Here is a 27307-nt window from a genome sequence, read left to right as displayed (position 1 = left end):
ACCAAACTACAGAGGATAAAGAGTTAATGGGAAAATAAAATTGAGCTGGCAAGCTCAGGGAGGTGAGACACCAAAAAAATGTGGTCTATATATGCACATATACATTTTTTTCTAAAGAAGTCCATGTAAATTCTTAAGTAGTGAGAATAGAAGAGAGCAGGAAAACATGTAGAGCCTATGGTTGAAAGAGCAGGTATAAAATCACTGGAAGAGATGGAAGATTGAAAAGAACACAAAAAAATTCCAGAAATCTTATGGCACCTTTTTACATAATTCAGAGATCAGAGCCACGTTAAATTATAGCATTTGTATAACTAAATTGAGATCTAATGAAATCCAATGGAAAATTCATGGATTTTAAAGTCATGTGAGCTTAGGTTTGAATTTGTATCTTTGGATAAGATACTTACATCTCCAAGCTTTTCTCTTCTGCAAAATGAAACACTGCCTATTTATAGGATGGTTAAATGATTAAATTAGATAAAACACGTACGGTTCCTGGAACAGAATTGGTTTCTTTTTTCTTCTTCCATGTATTTTCTCTCTTTAAGTATGCACACTTCAAAGACTCAGGGGGCTAGGGATATAGCTCAGTTGGTAGAGTGCTTGCCTCACAAGCACAAGGCACTGGGTTCAATCCCCAGCACCGCAAAAAAAAAAAAAAAGAAAGACTCAAGTACACATTCTTATAATTGTCTTGTATTAGCAAACACATTAGGGGAATAATATTTTTTTATGGTTGTAGATCGACAGCATGCCTTTATTCTACTTGTTTTCCTTTTTTATATGGTGCTAAGGATTGAACCCAGTGCCGCACACATGATAGGCAAGCACTCTGCCACTGAGCTACAGCCCCCAACATTTTCTAATATTTTAAATTAACATTACTAAATGTGGAGGAATTGATTTGCTTGCTTTCTATTATATTGATTTGCTGCAATCCCTCAAATATTTATTACATGTATGAAAAGAAATAAAGGATCCAATATAAGTTATGCCTTTTATAGTATAAGTAATGACCCCACTTTTTAATTTGATACGGGAATGTTATTTTAGACAATAAAAATAGAAAAAAGCTGCCTTAAGTGTTAAGATTTGTACTGTTCAAATTACAAAGAATTAAAACCATTACAAGCAGAATCTTCAGTTTAAGAAAGAAATGCCTAGACAACTGTAGTTCAAATAGGTAAGATTGATGAAAGGTCAGTGGGAAATAATTTTCTATAGTGTTTACTTTCAATTTTATCATTTCAACAGGCAATTACCAGTACTTACCAGCTGATGCAGCAAGTACTTCTTTACAAAGTTTTAACCAAAGAGAGAGTTTTTCCACTGCCATAGATGTTAGCATGTGATTTAAAGTCTCTTTGATATCATGGCACAATCTCTGATCTGTCTCTTTGTCTAGTAAGGCCAATAAGGCCCCCTCAAGGCCCACTTCTCTGATGTTAGCATCTGACAAGAAGAAAACCGATGATCTAAGTAATACAGAAAACAAAACTGCCATATGAGAAGTACACACATTCAGTGGTTATCAAATATTACATACATAAAAATATTTTAAAGAACTAAATATTGGGCCTTAGTCTACTGAGATTGAGTTTGGTTCACTGAATTTTGAGATTATTTATGAACCTGTACAGATATTTTTAATGTAATGTCACTGAATAAGTCTTCAGTAAGAGTTATTAATTTTTCTTTTAAAACTAGGTAAATATCATCTAATTGAAGTTCAACACAGCACACAAATTTCACCCAATGTCTGTTGGTATGATTATTTTTTTCTCTAAAGTTAATTTCAAATCAATAAAAATAATCAATGACTTTCCTCATCTTGGTATAAAGGTTCTGAATTTTTTAACATGAGTGTATAAGCAAATAAAAAACAATCACTGTAGGAAAATTAATTACTACAGCTAAGATATTATGAACTATTAACTAACATAAATCACTTTACAATATTCTTACTGCAAAGTAACAAATCATCTCTAAGAAGAAATACAAACCTTGATCTATCATCTACTGCCTATAATTCTGAAAATGCCAAAAATATATATTCTTTTGAATATTTAATTCATCTACAATTTATGAAAAAATTTAGATTCTAAATATTATGATAGACTGTTTTAAAAGTGTAATTATCTTTTAAAGATCAGAAGGAGATGATAGGAGCGTTTCAGATTAGGAGTCTAAAATAAATAAATAAAGGACGCAATACCTTTAGTTATTTATTTTTATGTGGTGCTAAGGATGGAACCCAGTGCCTCACATGTGCCAGGCAAGTGCTCTACCATTGAGCCACAACCCCAACCCTAGTAATTCTTTCTTGCAGTAGGTTTAAAACATACTATGTAGTACTTTAAAATTTCTGTTTAAAAGACTCATGTATATAAAGAAAATTCAAGGTTAAAACAATCATTTAAGCTGGACACATGTTGATAAAAAGAATTACCTGGAGTCAACTTTTCTCTGCTATCCTTAGCAAGCATAACAGCATGTTCTGAAACTTCAGATGCTTCTCTCTGTACAAGCTGACGTAAACAAGCCAGAACTGCTCTTCTCAGTAATAAGTAGGGACTACAGAGATTCACCTGAAAAATATCATTTGGAGAATGAAAGAGCTACAGTTCTTGGTGGCATTCACTAAACCAACAGATATTCACCGGACTTCTTCCTGATCACAATTTATTAAACATACAGAAACTTCTTGAAACTATTTTAGTATATATTTATAATCATGTACTTTGGAAACAGTTTAAAGAATAATGCACACACTATATTATGCACTATTAATAAATAAATCCAAGCAAAAGCCTCTCAGTGTTAGAAGACAGAGAATTTATTTGAATGAGAATAGTTTTGAGAGATTAAAGAAACAATTTAAAGGATTTATACATTTGTGCTCATGCAATTCTATTATAATGTGTTAAGATTCTCTAAGAAATGTATACAAATTGAGCAATACAGCATATTGGTTAAATTGGAGGGTCTACAGTCAAACTGTTTGACTCCTAGATTCTCCACTTACTAGATGTGTGACCTTGGGCAAGTTATTTAACCTCTCTGTGCCTTACTTTTCCTTATTTATAACACTCCCATCTCATAGGGCTGTTGTGAAATTAACACAAAGTAACATGCAAAGTGATTACCATAGAACCTGATAAATGGTAATGCTCAATAAATGTTAGTTATTACTAATGTAGTCTCTAACAAGTTATTTTGTACTTATATTATTTAGAAGACATATAGAGTAAGTAAATGCATTTTCAAATAAAGGCAGAAGTTTTACTCAGAAAACATTCACCAAAAATACAGAACAGCAAATTACATGTATATATACTTATATGTACACATATATGCATACTTATATACATATATGTATATATTTTAGAGCTACAATGTAAATCTCAATAGGATGTTTTTACTTATGGCGAATCATAAACTTAGTGATATACCTTAAATGACCACTATAAGTCAGAGATTTCTGGATGTAAATTCTCTATGATTTCACAAGTGAAATAAAGTCTAGAGATTTAAAATTTTTATTTTGTTCTAACTCAGAAAGTAAAGATAAGTTTGGTGTAATCTATAGCTTTTTTTTTTTTTGTACTGGAAATTGAATTTAGGGTCTTGCACATGCTAGATACACTCTACCACTTGAGCTACACACTTAGGCCAGTATGTATCTTACAGTGATTTCCAAAGCAAAATCTGAGAAATAATGGCATAATTCCAGCAGTGATCTTATGGTGACTTGGCATATGCAGAAAAAACAGGACTAAAGTAGGAAAGCTTGTTGTAAACAGCAGAGCTAAATTTGAGAGAGAGAGAGAGAGAGAGAGAGAGAGAGAGAGAGAGAGAGAGAGAGAAGTAGAGGGGAGAGAGAGAGAGAGAGAGAGAGAGAGAGAGAGAGAGAGAGAGAGAGAGAGAGAGAGAGAGAGAAGGTAGCAGATAGTTTTCAATGTATAAAAAGAAATCACACGCACGGGGAATGCAATATTAAATTTTGTCATAAGCCAGAAACCAGAAAAAGTTAGTTAATGTATCATAAATGAAACATGTGGGAGGGAACTGTTTAGTAAATGGTCTATATTACCCCCAAGCCATATCATAAACTCAAAAATGGAGAGAGCAATGTCATTCACAGAAGTCTCAAGGTAATATCATTCCAGCCATGTTTAGGAACTTCTGTTGTTTAAAACTAGTACAGAAGATAAGAAAGAAGTTAAAATGTAAAAAGATAAAAGATCAAGTTTACTCATGCCCAGATTACTCCTATATTCAACAACGACAAAACACACTCTGCAAGACAATTTTAAATAAATCTATTAGTTTTTTAATTGACGTTTTACAAGCATATAACACAAGGCAGGTGCAGCATTTATTCAGGCTGGTCAAACAGTCTTCTAAAAAAGCATGCTTAGAAGCACTCTGGTAGAAAAAAGACTGAAGACTGTCCCACAAAGCAAAATGGAAGGCTTAGTATCTCCATGTCATTCTCCAGCATTTAAATTGGGAGGAATAGGCAAACAAAGCAGGCAAAACACAGAAGTTAAGTAAAATGTAACTACGATTCCTTTTTGATAAATATATTAAATCAAAAAGATGCAAAATTCAGTATAAGAAGTGGGTGCACCAGCTGGAGAAGGTTAGGAAGGATTTGATTTTATTAGAATTAAATAAACACCAGGTAACATGCTATACATACAGGACTATGCACTAAGGGTTAGCTTAAACATAGGGATGCAAAGGAAAACAAGAACATCTACAACCAAAACGACACAAATAGCACTGCAAACCTCAAAAAAAGTTAGGAATCAAGGGTCAGGGACCTACCAACACAGAATTATCCAACAAGATCTCCTGCACAAAAACAAATGACAGACCAGTCATGACAAAACCAAAAGGTAAACACTAGGATGACTCTGACAACAGTCAGCTAAGCATTAAATTATAAATGTTGAGAGAGTGATCATTTAATTGGCTTAGCTTCAATTTAAAAATGTGGCACAAATATTTCATTTCGGAGATAATAAAATATGAGTTAAGATTGTGAAAATAGTCAATCAAGAATTTTGGGTGTAAAAATAAAAATACACAATAATTTTAAGTTGTACATTTGAAAAATCAGGCTTTCTTTTGGAATTCAATAAGCTTTAGTATTAAAAACAGATTAAGTATACATGTCTGTGAGAGGAGTCATCTGGACTGTGTTCACATGAACAGGTGTCCAGGAACAGACAAAGTTAATGGTTTACCTCATCATAAGTTAATTATAGATAGTTTTTACTGTTGGAAGCCAAGTTTTAAAACTGAGAGTACTCAGAATTGCTAGTGTAGCTAAGGCCAAGTTGAGAATGGATGTTAAATAGCATGCAGTTAGAAGAAAAACTTTACATGAGTCTTGTCTAATGATGAAATGCAATTTCCTTACTCCAGAGAACACTTGAAAATATAATAAATTCAACCTAATTAATTTAGAATAAATTACAAACCAAAATATCAAGACGCAAAATTGACTATAGTGATAGTAATTTTTTTTTTTTTTTTTTTTTTTGTGGTACTGGGGCTCGAACCCAGGGCCTTGTGCTTGCAAGGCAAGCACTCTACCAGCTGAGCTATCTCCCCAGCCCAAGTAATAGTAATTTTTGAATATGATTTCTTTTTTCTTTTTGAATAGATTTTTTTAAAAGCAGTTTTAGATTCATAGTGACATTGAATGAAAAGTAGAATTATCATACACACCCTGTCCCACCTTGAATATGATTTCTATGTAAGCAAAAATACCACTTTACAGCTTCAATACTGTAAGCAACATGAATAAGATTTGTAACTGTTTTGCTGCAGATTTTCTCAATTGCTCAATGCTCAAAAATCTCACAATATAATAGTCTATTATTCTTTATATGTAACCTTTCTTTTTTTTTGGTCTGGGAAATGAAAAAAAGCTAATATATTTAATTGGATCTTATCATGAATTAGTGGAACTCTTACTCTTCATTTCTTTTTCTTTTTTTTTTTCCTGTCTTTCTTTCTTTCTTTCTTTTTTTTTTTTTTGGTGCTGGGGATTGAACCCAGGGCCTTGTGCATGCGAGGCAAGCACTCTACCAACTGAGCTATATCCCCAGTCCCACTCTTCATTTCTTAATAAACATTAATCAGTAAGTGAATTCATGCTCAAATAAAGGAGAAATTTTAGAAGGTCGTTACTGAGTATTTTCTACTATAATTCAGTAACAAAAAAAAGATAGTATCACTAAATTTAGATGGAAAGTAAACATCAGATCAACTTGCAGAGGACTAAACATTTTCTTAATTCTTTTTTTTTTTTTTTGGTGGTGTTGGGGATTGAACCCAGGGTCTCATGCATGCTAAGCAAATGCTATCCCACTAAACCAAACCCCTAGCCCCTAGTAGAAACATTTTCAATAATAATTTGATTCTTCAAATATGAAAAGTGATATTCCAAGAGGAAAGTCCTAAATGTTAAAAGTAAAATCATTTTTCTGTAAATGCTATTTTCCCTAATACATAATTGACCCAAAACTAAGAAGTGAAGGAACAGAAGTGCCTGTCAGAAAAGCAAGTCAGGTCTTCTTTTTTAAGTTTAGTATGTCTATGTGTTAATAATTAATACAATATATGTTTAAGACATATGTCAAGACAGAAGGAGCATTTTGTATAATCCACATGTTAACAGAATAAGAATTTAGGCTAGGGTTAGAGTTGTGGCTCAGTGGTAGAGCACTTGCCTAGCACGTGTGAGGCACTGGGTTTGATTCTCAGCACTGTGCAGAAATAAGTAAATAAATGGTTATTAAAAAAAGATGTTGGAAATATTCCATATTAAAAAAAATTTAGGCTAGAGGAGGTTATGGGACTTTTCTATAGTTACAAAGTTAGGAAGTGATAGAGATATGACCTAGCTATGAAATCTACAGGAAAGGAAATTTAAAATAGTAAAGCAATGAAGAGTCCAGAAAAAGGAAGCCTGGACTTAGAATTGGCTACCATGACCTATGTTTTTTTTTACCTTCAGTAAGTTATTTGATAACCATTTTCTTACTAAGTTTTTTTGTTTTGCACTGGGAATTGAATCCAGTATCTGTCTACCATTGAGTTACATTTTCAGCTCTTTTATTTTATTTTGAGATAGGGTTCACAAGTTGCTCAGGCTTGCCTTGAACTTTTGATCCTCCTGCCTCAGCCTCCTGAGTCACTGGGATTATAGAGGTGCCACTGTATACAGGTTAAGACTGGACTTAATGATACAAATTCCACTGTACAAAAGTAGAAACCTGGTGCAATGGTGCATGTCTGTGATCCCAGCTAATTTGGGAAGCTGAGGTACAAGGTTCACAAGTTCAGGGCCAGTCTCAGCAACTCAGTGAGACCCTATCTCAAAATAAAAATAAAAAAATAGCCGGGTGTGGTGGTAATCACCTGGTAATCCCAGGGACTCAGAGGCTTGAGGCAGGAGGATTGAAATTTTGAAGTTGGCCTCAGCAACTTAGCAAGACTCTGTCTCAAAAATTAAAATAAATAAATAAATAAATAAATAAATAAATAAATAAATAAATAAATAAATAAATAAATAAATAAAAAGTACTGGGGATATTGCTCAGTGGTTAATTGCCCTGTGGTCAATCCCTGGTCCCAAAAAATAAAAATGATAAAAACAAAGGACAGTCTATAGTAATGCTTCTCAACTGCCATGTTACTAATGGGAGTATGCTGTAACACTGCACAGGCAGAAAAAGTTGAAAAGCCAAGGTGTCAAGTTATAAGCTGAAATGCAACTCAATTTTTGAGGCAAGTCCAGGTAGAAATTGGTTAGGCTCAAGAAAATCCTAAGTACCAATGATGCTTATGTATCACTTCATCAGAACTTCTAGTTGATTGCCTTCATCTTTCTACATGTTAGATACATTATTAGAACTCAAATTCTGATGCACATATTGCTGTAATATTGAGAAAAGTACTATTTCTCCATCCAAGATGGAGAACTATTTCTCCATCCAAGAACTTTTATGCAATAATTTAGAGGACAAAGAAAAAAAAGGGACCACATAGATATTTGCATGTTCTACAGGCATTTATGTATTACCTGGGACATTATAAGCATCCAATATATGTTTATTGATTAATGAACAAATATTCCAAATCTTAAGTTCAATATTAATGGGAGAAAAATGAATCCACAAGAAAGAGATATAAGAGGCAAATGTGTGAACAATGTCTCCCTCAAAATAAGACTGAAATAAAATATTTATATATATAACATCTAATTCTGAACACAGTGTGGAGAATAATCAAACCAGAGTAAATCTAAGTTTCAAATAAAAGGAACTAAGGGCTCATTTATGATTTTATACTCACACAGAGACAGCTAACCAGGCTAGACAAGTTGACATGCCGAGGAGCAAACATATGAAGTTGCTGAAGACAAGAGATGGCCTGAGCTTGAACTAGGCAGTCTGGGTTATCTTGCATTACTGCACAACCCAACAGACAAGAAGTCCTTAAGGCAGAAACTGAAGTACCGTTACCTAAAATAAAAAACCAGAGGCTTTTATAATTGGCCTATAAAATCACTACTCTTTAAATATATTACTAGGTTTAAAAAAAATTATTTTCAATTTTAAATTTAAGGATCTGTGAGGTAAAATTTCTACAGCAGAAGTGGGGAAGGGACTGGGGGTATAACTAAGAATTAAGGGCACATGGCATGCACAAGACCCTGGGTACACAATACCTGTGCACATGCATACATACACACAAAGCAGAGACAATCTAGGCAACAAATTTTTAGATTACCTTGGTTATTCTCTCCCCTGATTTTTTTTTTTTTGGGGGGGGGGACTAGGGATTGAATTCAGGGGCACTCAACCACTGAGCCACATCTCCAGCCCTATTTTATATTTTATTAGAGACAGGGTCTCACTAAATTGCTTAGCATCTGGTTTTTGCTGAAGTTGGCTTTGAACTCTTGATCCTCCTACCTCAGCGTCCTGAGCCACTGGGATTACAGGCATGCGCCATTGTGCCTGGCTCCCCCGCCCCATTTTTGACTTGATTATTCTTTCTATTTATTACAACACACATCACTAGACAAAGAAAACTCTAAGAATAGATTTCAACAAATTTTCATGAAAAGTGGAATTAGAAATTATCAATAAACTGTGCTGCTTATAATAGTTAAGAGTTACCTTCATATATTATAATCACACAGTATTCACTTTGAACAAACTGGTATATTAGAGATTTTTGAATTTAGTAATTTATTTTTTAAGTATACCAGAGCTCCTTAAACTATTCTAGTTTATGTCTGTTATTTTAATTGTTTAGGAATGTATCCTACCTTTCTAAATATGGTAATCCTTGTCTTTTCCAGGTAAGAGAATTCAGGATGAATGACATTTATACATTCATTTAACAAAAACATAATGAGCAAAATATATGTGCCAAACATAGAGACTGGGAAAATAATCCATTTTTATATGTACATTTTTAACGTGAAACAAAACAAAAAATACCCATGCATACCTTGTAGCTCTGGACCTAATGTGGTAATAAGGGCATTCAAACAGCGACCAAGACTCTGGTGAACTTCAGCGTGAGTGGGAGGCACATTTAACAACAACATTACAATGAGAGAAAGAGTAGGTTCCACATGCACATAATAGAGTGGGCCAGCAGAGTCAATTATCAATGATAGAGAATGCAATGCCCAGGTCTGTGAAAACAGAACAATTAAAAATGTTATAACAGCATTAAGAAACATACAAGACATTAAAATATTTTTTGTTGAAGTCAGTGATAAAGTATTAGCAAAGTAAAGTGTGTGCTACTAACAATTTGGAAAGAGAAATAGAGAACCTTAAGAGTTTAAGAAAATTCTCAGCTTGGTACAGGGGCACACCTGTAATTACAGCAACTTGGGAGCCTGAAGCAGAAGGATTGCAAATTTGAGGCTAACCTCAGCAACTTAGCAAAACCCTGTCTCAAAATAAAAAATAAAAAGAACTGGAAATATATAGGGGTGACTCCCTAGTACTGCGCATGCCCTGAAACAAAAATAAAGAGTATTTTCTCTTTAAATACCCAATATAAAACCAACTCAGAGACAATCCACCAACTGTAGATACAGTTCAATGCTAAGAATTCCAAGATAATGTTTGGTGCTTTAGCTAACAGCTTGAATCAAATTTAGTTTGTTGACAATTTCTTTTTTTTTTTAACCTAGGCAAATAAAAACAATTCAAGTTTTTTTTGGTTTTTTTTTTTGGTGCTGGGAATTGAACCCAGGACCCTGTACATGCTAAGGAAGCACTCTACCAACTGAGCCATCTTCCCAGTCCCAAAAATTCAAGTTTTAAAAAGGATTCAACAAAATCCACAACTACATGCAACAATATGGACATATCTCTTGAACAAAACATGGAATGAAGAAAGTCAGACATAGTAGTACTGTATAATTCCATTTATTTATTTAAAAAAGTTTTTTAATATTTTTTTTTTGTTGTAGATGAACATAATACCTTTATTTTATTTATTTTTATGTGGTGCTGAGGATCGAACCCAGTGCCTCATTTGTGCTAGGCAAGTGCTCTATCACTGAGCTACAGCTACAGCCCTGATATAATTTCATTTATGTAAATTATAAAAGAAAGAAAACTAATTTATGCTGTTGCAAATAAGGATAGTGGTTATCCTTGATGAGGCAGATAGTTAGAAGATAGCATGAGAAGATGGTCTGGGTATTGACAATGTCTCTTGATCCAGATATTCATTATACATTATATTCAGTTTATACATATTCATTTTAAATATATATTCATAGATATTTAATTTACAACAGGTACACTCACTGTTTTACACAACACACACACACACACACACACACACTGATTTAAATGAAACGAAACTGGCCATATACTGATAACTAGTAAAACTGAATAAGTAAAATAGTTTCATTATAGTATTTTCAACTTTCATGACTGTTTGAATGCTCTAGAACAGGAAGCAAATAAAAAGTACCCCCTTTAGGAAATGAAATGAAAAAAATTTATCCCTCTGATTAATGGATGTATAAGAAAGCTTAAAATATCTCCAGGGCTGGAGAGATAGCTCAGTTGGTAGAATGCTTGCCTTGCATGCACAAGGCCCTGGGTTCAATCCCCAGCACTGCAAAACAAACAAACAAACAAACAAAAACAAAAAATATTTTACTCCAAAAATGAGTTCTAATCAGTTAGGTGAGTAATAGCAATAAAGAAGACACAGGGTTTTTTGGTTTGTTTGTTTGTTTGTTTGTTTTTGGTGCTTGGGATTGAAGTGAGGGTCTTGTACATGCTAACCATGAACTCTACCACTGAGTTATAACCCATAGCTTCAAGATGACTCAGGTTTGACCACACTGGAAACCATGGAAAGAAGAATTTAAATCAATCAACAAAAAAAGGTATTCAACAGGGCTAGGGAGATTGCTCAGTTGGTAGAGTGCTTGCCTTGCAAGCACAAGGTCCTGGGTTCAATGCCCAGCACTGCAAAAAAAAAAAAAAAAAAAAAAAAAAGGTATTCAACATAAACCTAGACCCCTCAAAAGGGGAGAAGAATGTAACAGAAACAAAAAGTACTATATATAAAGATGGGTGAAAAATGGAAAACTTTTTGAGTCAATTCAATCAAGTACTTGATGATGTGGAGGAGACTATAAAAAACGTGGTAATACAGAGAAGGAAAGTTGTGGATTTTGAGTAATGAAATAGTGGTTAAACTGGTTCTTAAAATATTAAAAATTTAGATTATGAGATAAGAAAGGGAAGGAGAAAGGCAAAAGGAAAAAATATAAATGCAGAGAATGACATCTATGGAAGAAAAACAGGTAGATCACATATATGAGAATCCTGTACTATAAGAACAGTTTCTGGATCAGTGGTTAGACTGGAATGAAGTTGATTAAAAAGCAATAAGCAGGGCTGGGGAGATAGCTCAGCTGGTAGAGTGCTTGCCTTGCAAGCACAAGGCCCTGAGTTCGATCCCCAGTACTGCAAAAAAGAAAAAAAAGCAATAAGCAGATTTCTCACCTTTTCCTTTTTATTGGGGAAGTATCAAAATGAAAGTTTCTAAAAAATAAACTGGTCTCATATTTAGAAAGGGTTGGAAAGAAAAGAATCTAAAAACTCAAACAACTAATTTGGAGGTTACTATATTAGGGACACATATACAAGGAGGAAGAGATAAGGAAAGCAAAAAACAGGAGGACTAAAAATCATTAAAATATTAAGAGAATGATTTTACTGACTGAAATGGGTAAGATATGTACAAAAATATGGTCTAGTGGTTAAAAACTGTGTTTTGATCCCATGATTGGTGTTCTTGATCTGATTCCACAGCTCATTAGCTTTTTAGTTGTGAGCAAGTAACTTAGCTTCTCTAAGCTTCAGTTTTACTTTTCCTGTAAGGGACTATACACCCTAAATTACAGTAAGGATTAAATATGCTAATAAATGTAGAAATTATAATGGTATTTTATGATAGAAGGGTGATGCTTTCTAGTAAAAGATATTGAACGTGACTTCAGACACTCTAGTTGAAAAAGGATAGAGGAGATTCATCTGCGAAGGGTGAGGCTCCCAGGCCCAGGAGGTAGGGCCGGGCCCCTGGGAACTTTGCAGAGGAAGGCAGCCCAGCCCAGGCGGTAGCTGTAAATTGAGGGGAACCTCTAGGAGGGAACTGACCAGCGAGACCTCCCCACCGGGTGAACCTTCCCTGCTGGGTGAGGTTTCCCCACAAGGACGGTAAAACCAGAGACTCAGGCCCAAACAGGCCTTGCCTCAGCCCGCAGCCTAGGTCCCCTTTGGATGACCATTGGTCAACAAGTGGAGGCACCTCTGCCCCTAGCAGGGATTATACCCCACCTGAAGGCCACCACTCCTAGAGAGGCAGCTTCCTTGTGGAGCACCGCATTATCAACTTCCTCCAAGACTTCAGCCTACTGAAGGCTAAGGGGGGATATATATAGAAATCTTCAGGGACATTGTAAGTCAATAGAGGAAATCTGCAATATCTCAGCGGTCCACTGATACCTGAACAATATGAGAAAACAAGGAAAGAAAATGCTGCAAACAAATCTAGATGTTACATCAATAAAACCCAATGACAGCATGGCAGAAGAAATGACAGAAAAGGAGTTCAGAATGTACATAATTAAAATGATCAGAGAAGCAAACGATGAAAGAGCAAATGCAAGCATTGAATGATCGCACCAATCGACAGTTAAAAGAGCAAATACAGGAAGCAAAAGATCATTTCAATAAAGAGTTAGAGATATTGAAAAAAAAACAAACAGAAATCCTTGACATGAAGGAAACAATAAACCAAATTAAGAACTCCATAGAAAGCATATCCAATAGGATAGAACACCTGGAAGACAGAACCTCAGACATTGAAGACAAAATATTTAACCTTGAAAACAAAGTTGAACAAACAGAGAAGATGGTAAGAAATCATGAACAGAATCTACAAGAACTATGGGATATCATGAAAAGGCCAAATTTAAGAATTATTGGGATTGAGGAAGGCTTAGAGAAACAAGCCAAAGGAATGAACAATCTATTCAATGAAATAATATCAGAAAATTTCCCAAATCTGAAGAATGAAATGGAAAATCAAGTTCAAGAGGCTTATAGGACTCCAAATACACAAAATTACAACAGACCCACACCAAGGCACATTATAATGAAAATACCGAACATACAAAATAAAGACAGACTTTTAAAGGCTGTGAGAGAAAAGAACCAAATTACATTCAGGGGGAAACCAATACGGATATCAGCAGATTTTTCAATCCAGACCCTAAAAGCTAGAAGGGCCTGGAACAACATTTTTCAAGCCATGAAAGAAAATGGATGCCAACCAAGAATCTTATACCCAGCAAAACTTACCTTCAAATTTGACGATGAAATAAAATCCTTCCATGATAAACAAAAGCTAAAAGAATTTACAAAAAGAAAGCCAGCATTACAGAACATTCTCAGCAAAATATTCCATGAGGAAGAGATGAAAAACAAAGAAGCAAATCAGCAAAGGGAGGAATTATCCTAAAGGAATTGTCAAAGGAGGAAACAAGTTGTATCAAACAAATAAATAAACAAAATTTTAAAAATGAACCAAATGACCGGGAAACCAAATCATTTCTCTATAATAACCCTGAATGTTAATGGCCTGAATTCATCAATCAAAAGACATAGACTGGCAGATTGGATTAAAAAGAAAGATCCAACAATATGTTGCCTGCAAGAGACTCACCTCATAGAAAAAGATACCCATAGATTAAGGTGAAAGGATGGGGAAAAACACACCATGCACATGGACTCAGCAGAGTATCCATCCTCATTTCAGATAATGTGGACTTCAAGCCAAAGTTAGTCAGAAGGGATAAAGAAGGTCATTTCATACTGCTTAAGGGAAGCATAAATCAGCAAGATATAACAATCATAAATATCTATGCCCCAAACAGTGGCTCATCCATGTATGTCAAACAAATCCTTCTCAATTTCAGAAACCAAATAGACCATAACACAATAATACTAGGTGATTTTAACACGCCTCTCTCACCACTGGACAGATCTTCCAGACAAAAATTGAACAAAGAAACCATAGATCTCAATAACACAATCAATAATTTAGACTTAACGGACATTTATAGAATATACCATCCAACCAAGAGCGAATACACTTTCTTCTCAGCAGCACATGGATCCTTCTCTAAAATAGACCATATATTATGCCACAAAGCTAATGTTAGCAAATACAAGAAGATAGAGACACTAGCATGTATTCTATCAGATCATAATGGATTGAAGTTAGAAATAAATGAAAGAGTAAAATACAGAAACTATTCCAACATCTGGAGATTAAACAATATGCTATTATATGATGAATGGATAACAGAAGATATTAGGAAGGAAATTAAAAAATTCTTAGAGGTAAATGAGAACAAAGAAACATCATATCAAAATCTCTGGGACACTATGAAAGCAGTACTTAGAGGAAAATTTATTTCATGGAGTGCATTTAATAAAAGAAGTAAATCTCAACAAACGACCTAACACTACAACTCAAAGCCCTAGAAAAAGAAGAACAGAACAGCACCAAAAGTAGTAGAAGACAGGAAATAGTTAAACTCAGAGCTGAAAACAATGAAATTGAAACAAAAGAAACAATACAAAAAATTGACAAAATAAATAGTTGGTTCTTCGAAAAAATAAACAAAATTGATAAACCTTTAGCCACACTAACAAAGAGAAGACGAGAGAAAACCCAAATCACTAAAATTTGGAATGAACAAGGAAATATCACAACAGACAGGATTGAAATACAAAACATAATTAGAAGCTATTTTGAAAATCTATACTCCAACAAAATAGAAAATTTCGAAGACATCAACAGGTTTCTAGAGACACATGAATTGCCTAAACTGAACGAGGAGGACATACACAATTTAAATAGACCAATTTCAAGTACTGAAATAGAAGAAGTCATCAAAAGCCTACCAACAAAGAAAAGTCCGGGACCAGATGGGTTCTCAGCCGAGTTCTATAAAACCTTTAAAGAAGAGCTCATTCCAATACTTCTCAAAGTATTCCATAAAATAGAAGAGGAGGGAACCCTCCCAAACTCATTCTATGAAGCCAATATCACACTGATACCTAAACCAGACAGAGACTCATCAAGGAAAGAAAATTTCAGACCAATATCCTTAATGAACATCGACGCAAAAATTCTCAACAAAATTTTAGCAAATCGCATACAAAAACATATTAAAAAGATAGTGCACCATGATCAAGTGGGTTTCATCCCAGGCATGCAAGGTTGGTTCAACATCAGGAAATCAATAAACGTAATTCACCATATTAATAGACTTAAAGTCAAGAATCACATGATTATTTCAATAGATGCAGAAAAAGCATTTGATAAAATACAGCACCCCTTCATGCTCAAATCACTAGAAAAAATAGGGATAGTGGGAACATTCCTTAACATTGTAAAGGCCATTTATGCTAAGCCCATGGCTAATATCATTCTAAATGGTGAAAAACTGAAAGCATTCCCCCTAAAAACTGGAACAAGGCAGGGATGCCCTCTTTCACCACTTCTATTCAACATCGTTCTTGAGACTCTGGCCAGAGCAATTAGACAAACCAAAGAAATTAAAGGGATACGAATTGGAAAAGAAGAACTCAAACTATCCCTGTTCGCTGATGACATGATTATATATTTAGAGGAACCTGGAAATTCCACCAGAAAACTCTTAGAACTCATAAGTGAATTCAGTAAAGTAGCAGGTTACAAGATCAATGCCCATAAATCCAACGCATTTTTATACATAAGTGATGAATCTTCAGAAAGAGAAATTAGGAAAACTACCCCATTCAAAATAGCCTCGAAAAAAATAAAATACTTGGGAATCAATCTCACAAAAGAGGTGAAAGACCTCTACAATGAGAACTATACAACACTAAAGAAAGAAATTAAAGAACACCTTAGAAGATGGAAAGATCTTCCATGTTCTTGGATAGGCAGAATTAATATTGTCAAAATGGCCATACTACCTAAAGTGCTATACAAATTCAATGCAATCCCAATTAAAATCCCAATGACGTACCTTACAGAAATAGAGCAAGCAATTATGAAATTCATCTGGAAGAATAAGAAACCCAGAATAGCTAAAGCAATCCTTAGCAGGAAGAGTGAAACAGGGGGTATTGCAATACCAGATCTTCAACTCTACTACAAAGCAATAGTAACAAAAACAGCATGGTATTGGTACCAAAATAGAAAGGTAGATCAATGGTACAGAATAGAGGATACGGACACAAACCCAAATAAATACAATTTTCTCATACTAGACAAAGGGGCCAAAAATATGCAATGGAGAAAAGATAGCCTCTTCAACAAATGGTGCTGGGAGAATTGGAAATCCATATGCAACAGAAGGAAACTAAACCCCTATCTCTCACCATGCACGAAACTAAACTCAAAATGGATTAAGGACCTCGGAATCAGACCAGAGACCCTGCAGATTATAGAAGAAAAAGTAGGTCCAAATCTTCACCTTGTTGGTCTAGGATCAGACTTCCTTAACAGGACTCCCATAGCACAAGAAATAAAAGCTAGAATCAACCACTGGGATAGATTCAAACTAAAAAGCTTTCTCTCAGCAAAGGAAACTATCAGCAATGCGAAGAAAGAGCCTACAGAGTGGGAGAATATCTTTGCCAATCATACTTCAGATAGAGCACTAATCTCCAGAATCGATAAAGAACTCAAAAAACTCTACTCCAAGAATTCAAATAATCCAGTCGACAAATGGGCTAAGGAAATGAATAGACACTTCACAGAAGAAGATCTACAAGCAATCAACAAACATATGGAAAAATGCTCAACATCTCTAGTAATAAGAGAAATGCAAATCAAAACCACCCTAAGATTCCATCTCACCCCAATTAGAATGGTGATTATCAAGAATACGAGCAACAACAGGTGTTGGCGAGGATGTGGGGAGAAAGGTACACTCATACATTGCTGGTGGGGCTGCAAATTAGTGCAGCCACTCTGGAAAGCAGTGTGGAGATTCCTTAGAAAACTTGGAATGGACCCTCCATTTGACCCAGCTATCCCACTCCTTGGCCTATACTCAAAGGACTTAAAATCAGCATACTACAGAGATACAGCCACATCAATGTTCATAGGTGCTCAATTCACAATAGCCAGACTGTGGAACCAACCTAGATGCCCTTCAATTGATGAGTGGATAAAGAAACTGTGGTGTATATATACAATGGAATATTACTCAGCCATAAAGAATGATAAAATTATGGCATTTGCAGGCAAATGGATGAAATTGGAGAATATCATGCTAAGTGAGATAAGCCAATCTCAAAAAGCCAAAGGACGAATGATATCGCTAATAAGTGGAGGATGACACATAATGGGGGGGAGGGAAGGGTTAGTGTTAGGGTTAGAGTTAGGGTTAGGGAGGGGGGCAAGTATGGAGGAAGGAAGTACTGTATAGAGGGTAAAGAGGGGTGGGAGGGTGGGGGGAAGGGAAAAAATAACAGAATGAATCAAACAACATTACTCTATGTAAATTTATGATTACACAAATGGTATGCCTTTACACCATGTACAAACAGAGAAACAACATGTATCCCATTTGTTTACAATAAAAAAAAAAAAAAAAAGAAATATACATAGAAGAGGAGACAGCAATGAGACCCTGGAAGCACAGACTGAGTGATGCAGTCACAGCCCAGGAACATAGCCTGGAAGCTGGAAAAGCAAGGGGATCTCCCATAGAGCCTTTGGGGGTTCACCTGCTGACACCTTGATTAGAACCTTCTAGCCTCTGGAACACTGAGAAAATAAATGTCTATTGTTTTAAGCAAAAAAAAAAAAAAAAAAAAGAAAAAGGATAGATAGATTTGAATTCTAAAAATCCAGTTAACAAAGTTAATCAAAGTTAACAACTGTCTTAACATTTATGGGGGGGGGGTATTATTCACAATTTATCAGTGGTCATTAAAAATAATGAGCATCATCTACAAATCATGCATTTCAAGGAAGGTATCATGTGAGGTACTCACCTGTACATCTGGAGAAGTGCTGTCCTGAGACAAAGTATAAAGAATCCCAATGTAAGAATTCAAGTGTTGAGAAGAACCTATTCCTCCTAAATACCTATTAAGGGATCCCAAAGCCAATGAGTGTCCTGTCCTTGTAACCACGTCCCTTGCTGACTTCAATCTGTAATTATAAACGATGAGCATTGAAAACACAAAACTAAGCCTGACATATATACTTTGTCATTTAGACAATTTTTTTTTCTTTTTTCTTTTTTTTTAAATACAGTACTGGGAGTCGGGTGTGGTGGTGCACGCCTGTAATTCCAGTGGCTCACGAGGCTGAGACAAAAGGATCGCAAATTCAGTTAGGCTCAACAACTCAGCAAGGCCCTAAGCAATATAGTGTGACCCTGTTATCAAAATAAAAAATAAAAAGGACTGGGGATGTGGCTGAGTGATTAAATACCCCTGGGTTTTCCTGGTATCAAATAAATAAATTAAAAAATAAATAAATAAGACAGTCCTGAGGATAGAACTCATATAAGGCAAGCATGTCTGACCTACATCCCCACCCCTTTTTAAATTTTATTTTAAAACTAGATCTTATTAAATTGCCAAGGCTGGTCTTGAACTTGTGATGTTCATGAGTAGCTGGAATTACAGGTGTGCACCACTGTGCTAGACAAAACTTTTTATAAGAATTGTTACAAAATTAAGAAATGTAGGGCTGCGGATATAACTCAGTTGGTAGAGTGCCTGCTTTGCATGCACAAGGCCCTCGCACCACAAACAAACAAACGAACAAAAACCCAAAAAACAAAACAACACAAGAAAACACCAAAATCAAGAAATGTATTTACTGTGAACTGATGAAAAATTTTGACATAACCTGAAAGGTATCTTGGAAGGTAAAAAATGTTAAATAAAAGGACTTCATATTATTAATTATTTTAGTACAACCAGTTCCAAGATCTTTCAGAGATATGTGCGTGTTTATAAGACAGGCACACACTTTAAGTTGCATTTTAAAAATGCAAATGCTGACATACTTTAATTTTGTTGAGTTCATTTAAGAACTTTAATACCTCCAAAGATTCTGGGATCATATGCATGTACTACAACTCCAAGCTAATTTAAACACTTTACATTTAGTTCTTCTTTGTTTTAAATTTTATTATGAGACAGGGTCTTGCTAAATTGCTAAGGCTAGCCTCAAACTTGCTGATCCCTAACTCCGCCTCCTGAGCAGCTGAGATAGTAGGGGTATACCACCATTCCAGGCTATTTAGTTCTTCTTTAATCTTCCCAACAATTCTGACGTTTGCATCAGTCAGGCCTACATTAATATTCTTAAACAGGAAAGACAGTATTAATAACCTTCTATTTGGAATAGAGGAAAACTGGCTGAGAGGATTAAGAAATCTACCCAAAATGACAGAACAGGAGAACTCAAAGTACAGCTTATGTTTCTTAAACTGCAGTCTACAGTTTTCCTTTTCCTGCAGATTGTTGCTACTACCTATCATTTATATTTTTACATGTTAAAACTCCACAAGCATCTCACTGTCCTAGAGTTTATTCCCTTGATGGTCATTTCATATTCTAGACAATGATCTTTCTCTTACTATATAAAGACTAAAGCTGAAGTAGTATTACTTTTGTGTTTCAAGATCAGCAGGCCAAAAGAATTATTTTTTAAATTTTATTTTATTGGTTCTTTCTAGATATACATGACAGAAGAGTATATTTTGACATATTATACACACCAGGAGTATAACTTATTCTAATTAGGATCCCATTCTTGTGGTTGTACATGATGTAGAGTTTCACTGGTGGTATATTCGATTATGAACGCAGGAAAGTTATGTCTGATTCATTCTACTGTCTTTCCTATTCTATCCTCCCTCCCTTCCCTTCATTCCCTTTCATCTAATCCAAAGAACTTCTTTCTGCCCCCCACTTGTTATGTGACAGCATTTGCATATCAGAGAGAACATGAGACCTTTGGTTTTTTGGGACTGGCTTATTTCACTTAGAATGAGAGTCTCCAGATTCATCCATTTACTGGCAAAAGTCAGAAAGTCATCCTTTTTTATGGGTAATAGTCCAATGTGTATATACACCATATTTTCTTTTTCTATTCATGTGTTGAAGAGGCATCTTGGTTGGTTCCATAGCTTAGCTACTGTGAATTAAATTGCTAGAAACACTGATGTGGCTGCGTCCTTTGAGTATATGCTGAAGAGTGGGATAGCTGGGTCAAATGGTGGTTCTCCATACTGCTTGCCAAAGTGGTTGCACCAATTTGCAGTCCTACCAGCGATAGATGAGTGAACCTTTTCCCCTACATCTACACCAATCACTGTTACTTGTATCCTTGATAACTGACATTCTGACTGGAGTGAGACAGAATTTCAGTGTAGTTTTAATTTGCATTTCTCTAATTGCGAGAAATGTTGAACATCTGTTCATGTCTTTATTGACCATTTGTATTTCTTCTGTGCAGTGCCTGTTCAATACCTCTGCCCATTTATTGACTAGGTTATTTGTTTCTTTTTTGGTGTTAAGTTTTTGAGTTCTTTATATATCCTGGAGATTAATGCTCTATCTGAGGTGAAGGTGGCAAAGACTTTTAGCACATTCTATAGGTAGTGTCAATGCTCTTGGCACCCACATTTGTCAATTTTTTTCCTTAGTTAAATCTATGAATGAAATTTCTTACGAGTTCCAACAAATCAGCAAGTTATTACCAATTTTATCACATAGCCCTGAGTATTAAAGAAAAAATTAACTTACTTGTCAAAGCTAACTTGAGCTAATCCAGCGGTAAAAGCTCCATCATCGACAACTTGGGCTAACCTAGCCCATGCCTCTGCAGCTGCACATCTCAAAAGTGGGTTGGGACTTTCTAGGGCTCCCATCACTAATGTTAGGGCAAGTCTTCTCATTTCTTCTGGACCTAAACTTCCCTTGGAGCCAGCCACATACTGAAGTACATAAAGAACAATTCAAATTTATAACTATAGCAAGTTCTCTTGTCTAGCTGGGAATGCATATTCTTGTTAATCCGTATGTTTATATCTGTTAATACTTTTAAAAACTCAGAACACAAAAATGAACACTGATCACACAAACATAATTTGATCTTTTTCCCACAAAGTACTTTAAAATTTTACCACCAGGCAAACAGAACAGCCATCAATTATAACTATGGCATAAACATGTTCAGAAGAACTTTAATAGATGTCTAAAATGAACAACTTGAATCAATCTTGTAATATTTTACTTAGAAACAATAAGTCACAAATACAACAGCAAGCTGGATTTGGCCCATAGGTCATAGACCATCAATCTCTAGGCTAGTATTAAATGGAAAAAAGTAAAAGAATTTCAAATCCTGAAACATTATCATCAGGTGATTAGGACAAATGAATAAAATAAAGCTCTTTAAGAATATTATCATCCAACCTATGTAATTAGCCATACACTTTTAAAGAAAATTAACATTTGAATTTAAAAAGGTAAAATTACCTTCAAAAAGTTAGAAATGGAAGAAACAACATGTAACTGAACTACTTGTTGACGAGCTCCTTTTGTGTGCTTCATACTGTTCAAAAGCTGTTCCAATATAAGAAGCCTAAAATCAGAAGCAACAGAATTTAAAAGCTAGTAGATAATTTTAATTTTTTAATTTTTTAATTTATTTTTTGGGTACTGAGGATTGAACCTAGGAATGCTTAACCACTGAGTCACATTCCCAGCCCTTTTTATTTTTCATTTTGAGACAGAGTCTCACCAAGTTGACCTTAAAACTGTGATCCTCCTGCCTCAGGCTTCCAAGTTGCTAGGATTACAGGTATATGCCACCAAACCTAGTCCTTATAGCTTTTGACTAAATGCTTAGAATAGACAATTCCAACTCTTAGAGATAGGTGAAAAAAAAAATCGCTCACATATTATAAAATTCACGTCAAGTTTTAACAAATTCAACATAGAAACAGATTATAATGATCTCTTGAGTCTTTGTTTAATAAGCATTTGTCTAATTAGTGTCAGTGTTAGCCAACTACTTTGTTCTTAGTACTAAGACTTATTAAAGTCAAATACATTGCTTCGTTTTAAACTTGGCACCAACATATGTCATTGATAGTTAAGTAGAAGAAGTACAACTCTTCGAACCTCCACCTGTACTTCAAAAATATATTTGGAATCATACCAAATAACACAAATTTAACTCTTTGCTTTTCTCATTTAACAGAATCCTTTTTAGTATTTTTTTTTTTTTTTTTTTTTTTTGGCAGTGCTAGGGATTGTACCATTTTTAGTATTTTTTAAATAATTTTATTCTTTGGTAAAATCTGTGAACCTGAAATTTATTAAACACATACTCCACAATTTATTTAACCATCCTCCCACTGATGAGAGGAGTTTCCCAATTATCACCATTTATAATGAATATACATACTATTTTTTGGTCTGCAGTTGTCTATTAACTATTTGTATATCTTCTGTGAATCATTTTTCATGTCTTTACAACACAGAGGTTTTAATTCCTTGAGATTAAAGATATACAGCTATGAAACAAGTCACCCAATTTTTCTTTTAATTTTTTTCTTTAAGACATTGTCTCTAAGCCCAATATTTTCTTGCCCCTCAACTTTCCAATTAAATTAAGGAAAGCTGAAATAACATTAAAGATTATTTTGAGGTTTATGAATTGTCTTGATGACAGGAATAGTGCCTTATAATTTATCTTCATTTTTTAAACATCTTGTGTTTGGCATGTAGTAGGCAGTCAAATGTACTTATCTAACAAACATAAAGGACAACTGCATTGAGTAGGTAAAAACAGTGTGACTGGCTGAAGATGGCATATGGGTATGCTTTTATCTGACCCTAGTGTACTTCTAATAAAATTCCCCAGTCCTTAGCTAGCTCTTTATCATCATGTTGAGGTCACAATCTTAATATAGTTTTAGTCCAAATGGTAATTCTGTTATTAAAGCAAAACAGACACAGGCATTGTGCCTTTAAAAAGTCCAACTGTGCAAGAGTTAAAGAAAAAAGGAAGGTGCTAGGCTATGTATTATGTTCACTGGAAATATTACACATATCAATTCATATCATATAATAAAAAAGGAAGATCACTACAAATTGGAAAAACCATACCACTTTAAAATTCACCCATAATCCTACTGTCTAGAAAGAGTCACCACTATTTGTCAACTTCTTTTTTTTTTATAATTTTAATTGTAGGTAGACACAAACCTTTATTTTATTTTTATGTGGTGCTGAGGACTGAACCCAGGGCCTCATACGTGCTAGGTGAGTGCTCTACCACTGAGTCACAACCCAGCCGCTTTGTCAACTTTGTTTTCATCATTTTCCCCCTAAGCATATGAAAATGATTTTTAGGAAACAGAGATGATGGGGCTGGGGATATAGCTCAGTGGAAACATGCTTGCCACTTATCTAGCATGTGTGAGGTCCTGGGTTCAATGTCCTAGGACACCAAAAAAAAAAAAAAAAAAAAAAAAGAAAGAAAAAAAAAAAAAAAAAAAAAAAACTGGAATCTTGGATCATGTTGTACACACTTTGCTAATCGCTTGCTTCTTTTTCTCCTCCTAAACAATATTATCAGGAATTTCCCCATTGTATTAACAATTACAGTAGAACAATTTTCTAAGGCATCTTGTTTCAAGGATATATTTATGCCCAAATAACCCTTCAGGAAGACTGTAGGGGGTAAATGTGACATCTAGGGAAATTAAGGACAACCATATAGTCAGGTGCACAAGTACAGAAACATAAAACATCCTGATTAGATCATGTTCTGTATCTGTTAAAATGGAAATGTTTCATGTTGAAAGTAGTAAAAATACATAATGTTAGAGTTAGAGAATTTTGTGATGTTATATAATTTGACTTGCACTATCTTCTTGCCCATATTCATGGGTCAAACTATAAAAGAGGGTTGCTGGAGACCCAAACCTTTTTCTCTATCTTGCACCCCAATCCGGACAGTCTTTTAATATGCTACTAAGAGTTCAGGATAAATGATGACACTAATTCCTTTAGAGATCTCAATAAAAGATTCTGAATTGTTAAGAAGATGGAGATGATTTGTTCTTAGTAATAACAACTGGTATTCCTAAGTAGTATCAAAGATAATATACAATTATCAGTTTGTAAGAAAATGATCAGATAAAAAACTGTCAAGTCAAGGTAGAATACAAACACCTAGTTAAAAGAGTAATGGGCAAATATACACATGAAAATGCTGATTTACTTTTTACTTCCAGAGAGGGTATATAATGGCATTTTTTTTTTTTAGTACTGAAAAATTTAATTGCTAAATTTTTCTTCTCTCTTCACTTAAGAGTAACATCATTTGTGGAAGCAATGCATTTACAGCAGTGGTTCTTAATCTAGGCTGCATATGAGAATCACCTAAGAAGTTTCTAAAAATCTCAGTGCCTACCATAGTATGTACATCATACTAAAAAATTAGAATCCTTAGTTTTTGTTTTTACAGGACTGGAGATTGAACCCAGGGGCACTCAACCATTAAGCTCCATCCCCATCCCTTTTTATTTTTTTTATTTTGAGATAGGATCTTGCTAAATTGTCAAAGCTGAGCCCTTGAATTCACAATCCTCATGCCTTAGCCTCCTGAGTAGCTGCGATTATAGGCATGTGCCACCATGCCCAGCTAGAATCTTTAGTATTTTTAAAAGTTGTCTAGATGATTCCAATATGCAAACCAAGGATGAAAAATACTGAAGTGAATTAAGTTATTCATTTTTTTGCAATTAGATACAAGACATATTTAAAAAATAACCGTAAACAGCTGGGCATGATGGTGCATGCCTATAATCCCAGCCACCAGAGAGGCTAAATCAGGAGTATCACAAGTTCGAGGCTAGTCTTGGCAACTTGGCAACACCCTGTCTCAAAATAAAAAATAAAAAGGGCTGGGGATGTAGTTCAGTGGTAGAACATCCCTGGGTCCAAACTCTAGTACCACAAAACAAACAAAAATCACAGACAACCCCTATTGGGTCATCTCACCCCGTGGGAGCACAGTCTCTTTTCTTCTCATTTGAATAAATCCTACTGTTTTATGCTAAACATACGCACATACAAAAAAAAAAAAAAAAAAAAAACCACAAACAACACATCAAAGAGATCAATAATACTTTCTGTACAAAATATTGATTTCCTAAGCTTTCAATATTTTAGGGCTTTAATAATAGCAATGCAATATTAAATTTTCTTATTTGATATTAGTATTTAATATTAGTATTAATATTAGGATATTCATATTGTCTTTAATATTAGCAATGCAATATCACATTTTCTTATTTTTAGAATTCTACAGTCAGAAAAGAATCAGTTAGCTTAAAAGATACTATAATTTCTCAAAAAAACCCTTTACTTCCAAAGTCCAAAGAAAAACAGCCTGCTCAAATATCAGGGAAAACAGGAAATTAGAAACCTAACTTTCCTAGTCATATAGTTTCTCTCCTTGGGCTCTCTAATGACACCCACTGGTGGATGTTGATAATTGCTATGACCTACTTTTGATCCTGCCAGACCATTTATTTCCTTTAAACATTCTCCTAAATATTGACTACTATTTTTGTTTAGTTAGAATCCAAACAGAAAGACAGGTTTTGCTTTTAACATGTCTCAAGATTTTTATTAAAACAAAATCTAACTCTGGGCGTGGTGGCGCACACTTGTAATCCCAGCAATTTGGGAGGCTGAGGCAGCAAATTCAAGGCTAGTCTCAGCAACAGAGTGAGGCCCTACACAATTTGGTGAAACTCTCTCAAAATAAAACATAAAAAGGGCCAGGGATGTAGCCCAGCATTCCTGGGTTCAATCCCCAGGACCGAACAAACTCTCCCCTCCCTAGAATATGCATTATTATAATCTAGCTGGGGGGAAACTATGAGCATATTTTAAATTCATTAAACTTAAACAACATAATTAAGAAAGCAGGGGTTGGGGATGTATCTCAGTTGGTAGAGCGCTTGCCAAGCATGCACAAAAAACAAAAAACAAACAAAAACCTGAAACTACAAATGGGTAATAAATCTGAAATGAAAATACTCCTCTAGGAGAACAAGAAAATCACTTTTCTTTTTTGGCAGGGGGCGGTGGTTGGGTACTACGGATTAAATCCTGGAGTGCTCTACCATTGTGCTATATCCCCAGCATTTTTTTTTTTTCTTTATTGCCCAGGCTGGCCTCACATTTTTGATCTTCCTGCCTCTGCATCCAGAGTCACTGGTATCATAGGAATGTGCCACACAGTGCCCAGCCAGAAAAATCACTATTTTTTAAAAGAGTAGTACATTCTTTTCTTTTGTGCTTTTTACGTCAGGCATGTAAAAAATAGTGGAATTATTTATGAACATGCTTAATTTAAATCCTATGCCCAGGGGCTGGGGTTGTGGCTCAGGGGTAAAGTGCTCACCTAGCATGAGTGAGGCCCTAGGTTCAATCCTCAGCACCACATAAAAATAAATAAAATAAAGGGTACTGTGTCTACCAACCACTAAAACACACAAACACACACACACACACACACATAAATAAATAGGGCTGGGGATGTAGCTCAGTGGTAGTGTACTCCTGGGTTCCATCTCCAGTAGTACAAAAAAATT

At 34.8% G+C, this 27307-nt stretch overlaps 1 protein-coding gene across 6 annotated transcripts in view; it reads right to left on the bottom strand.

Moving 5' to 3' along the window:
* The window catches only part of HEATR5A (HEAT repeat containing 5A), a 109722-nt gene that overhangs the window by 29425 nt on the left and 52990 nt on the right, over positions 1-27307 (bottom strand). For 4 of the 6 annotated variants that reach the window (XM_079127205.1, XM_079127210.1, XM_079127207.1 and 1 more), the window contains exons 17-24: positions 22164-22269; positions 21429-21619; positions 18654-18813; positions 9547-9736; positions 8380-8549; positions 4837-4863; positions 2453-2591; positions 1276-1455 (exon numbers count right to left, since the gene is read on the bottom strand). In XM_079127205.1, the coding sequence (XP_078983331.1) occupies positions 1276-1455; positions 2453-2591; positions 4837-4863; positions 8380-8549; positions 9547-9736; positions 18654-18813; positions 21429-21619; positions 22164-22269 (1163 nt within the window). The remainder of the gene's footprint in view (positions 1-1275; positions 1456-2452; positions 2592-4836; positions 4864-8379; positions 8550-9546; positions 9737-18653; positions 18814-21428; positions 21620-22163; positions 22270-27307) is intronic. The other 2 variants (XM_079127208.1, XM_079127209.1) reach the window with 1 other exon arrangement.

Source organism: Sciurus vulgaris (genome assembly GCF_902686455.1).
Source record: "Sciurus vulgaris genome assembly, chromosome: 2".
In the NCBI taxonomy this organism is placed as follows: Eukaryota; Metazoa; Chordata; class Mammalia; order Rodentia; family Sciuridae; genus Sciurus; species Sciurus vulgaris.
The sequence above is the reverse complement of the archived record's forward strand: the minus strand, read 5'-3'. Positions and strand labels throughout refer to the sequence as shown.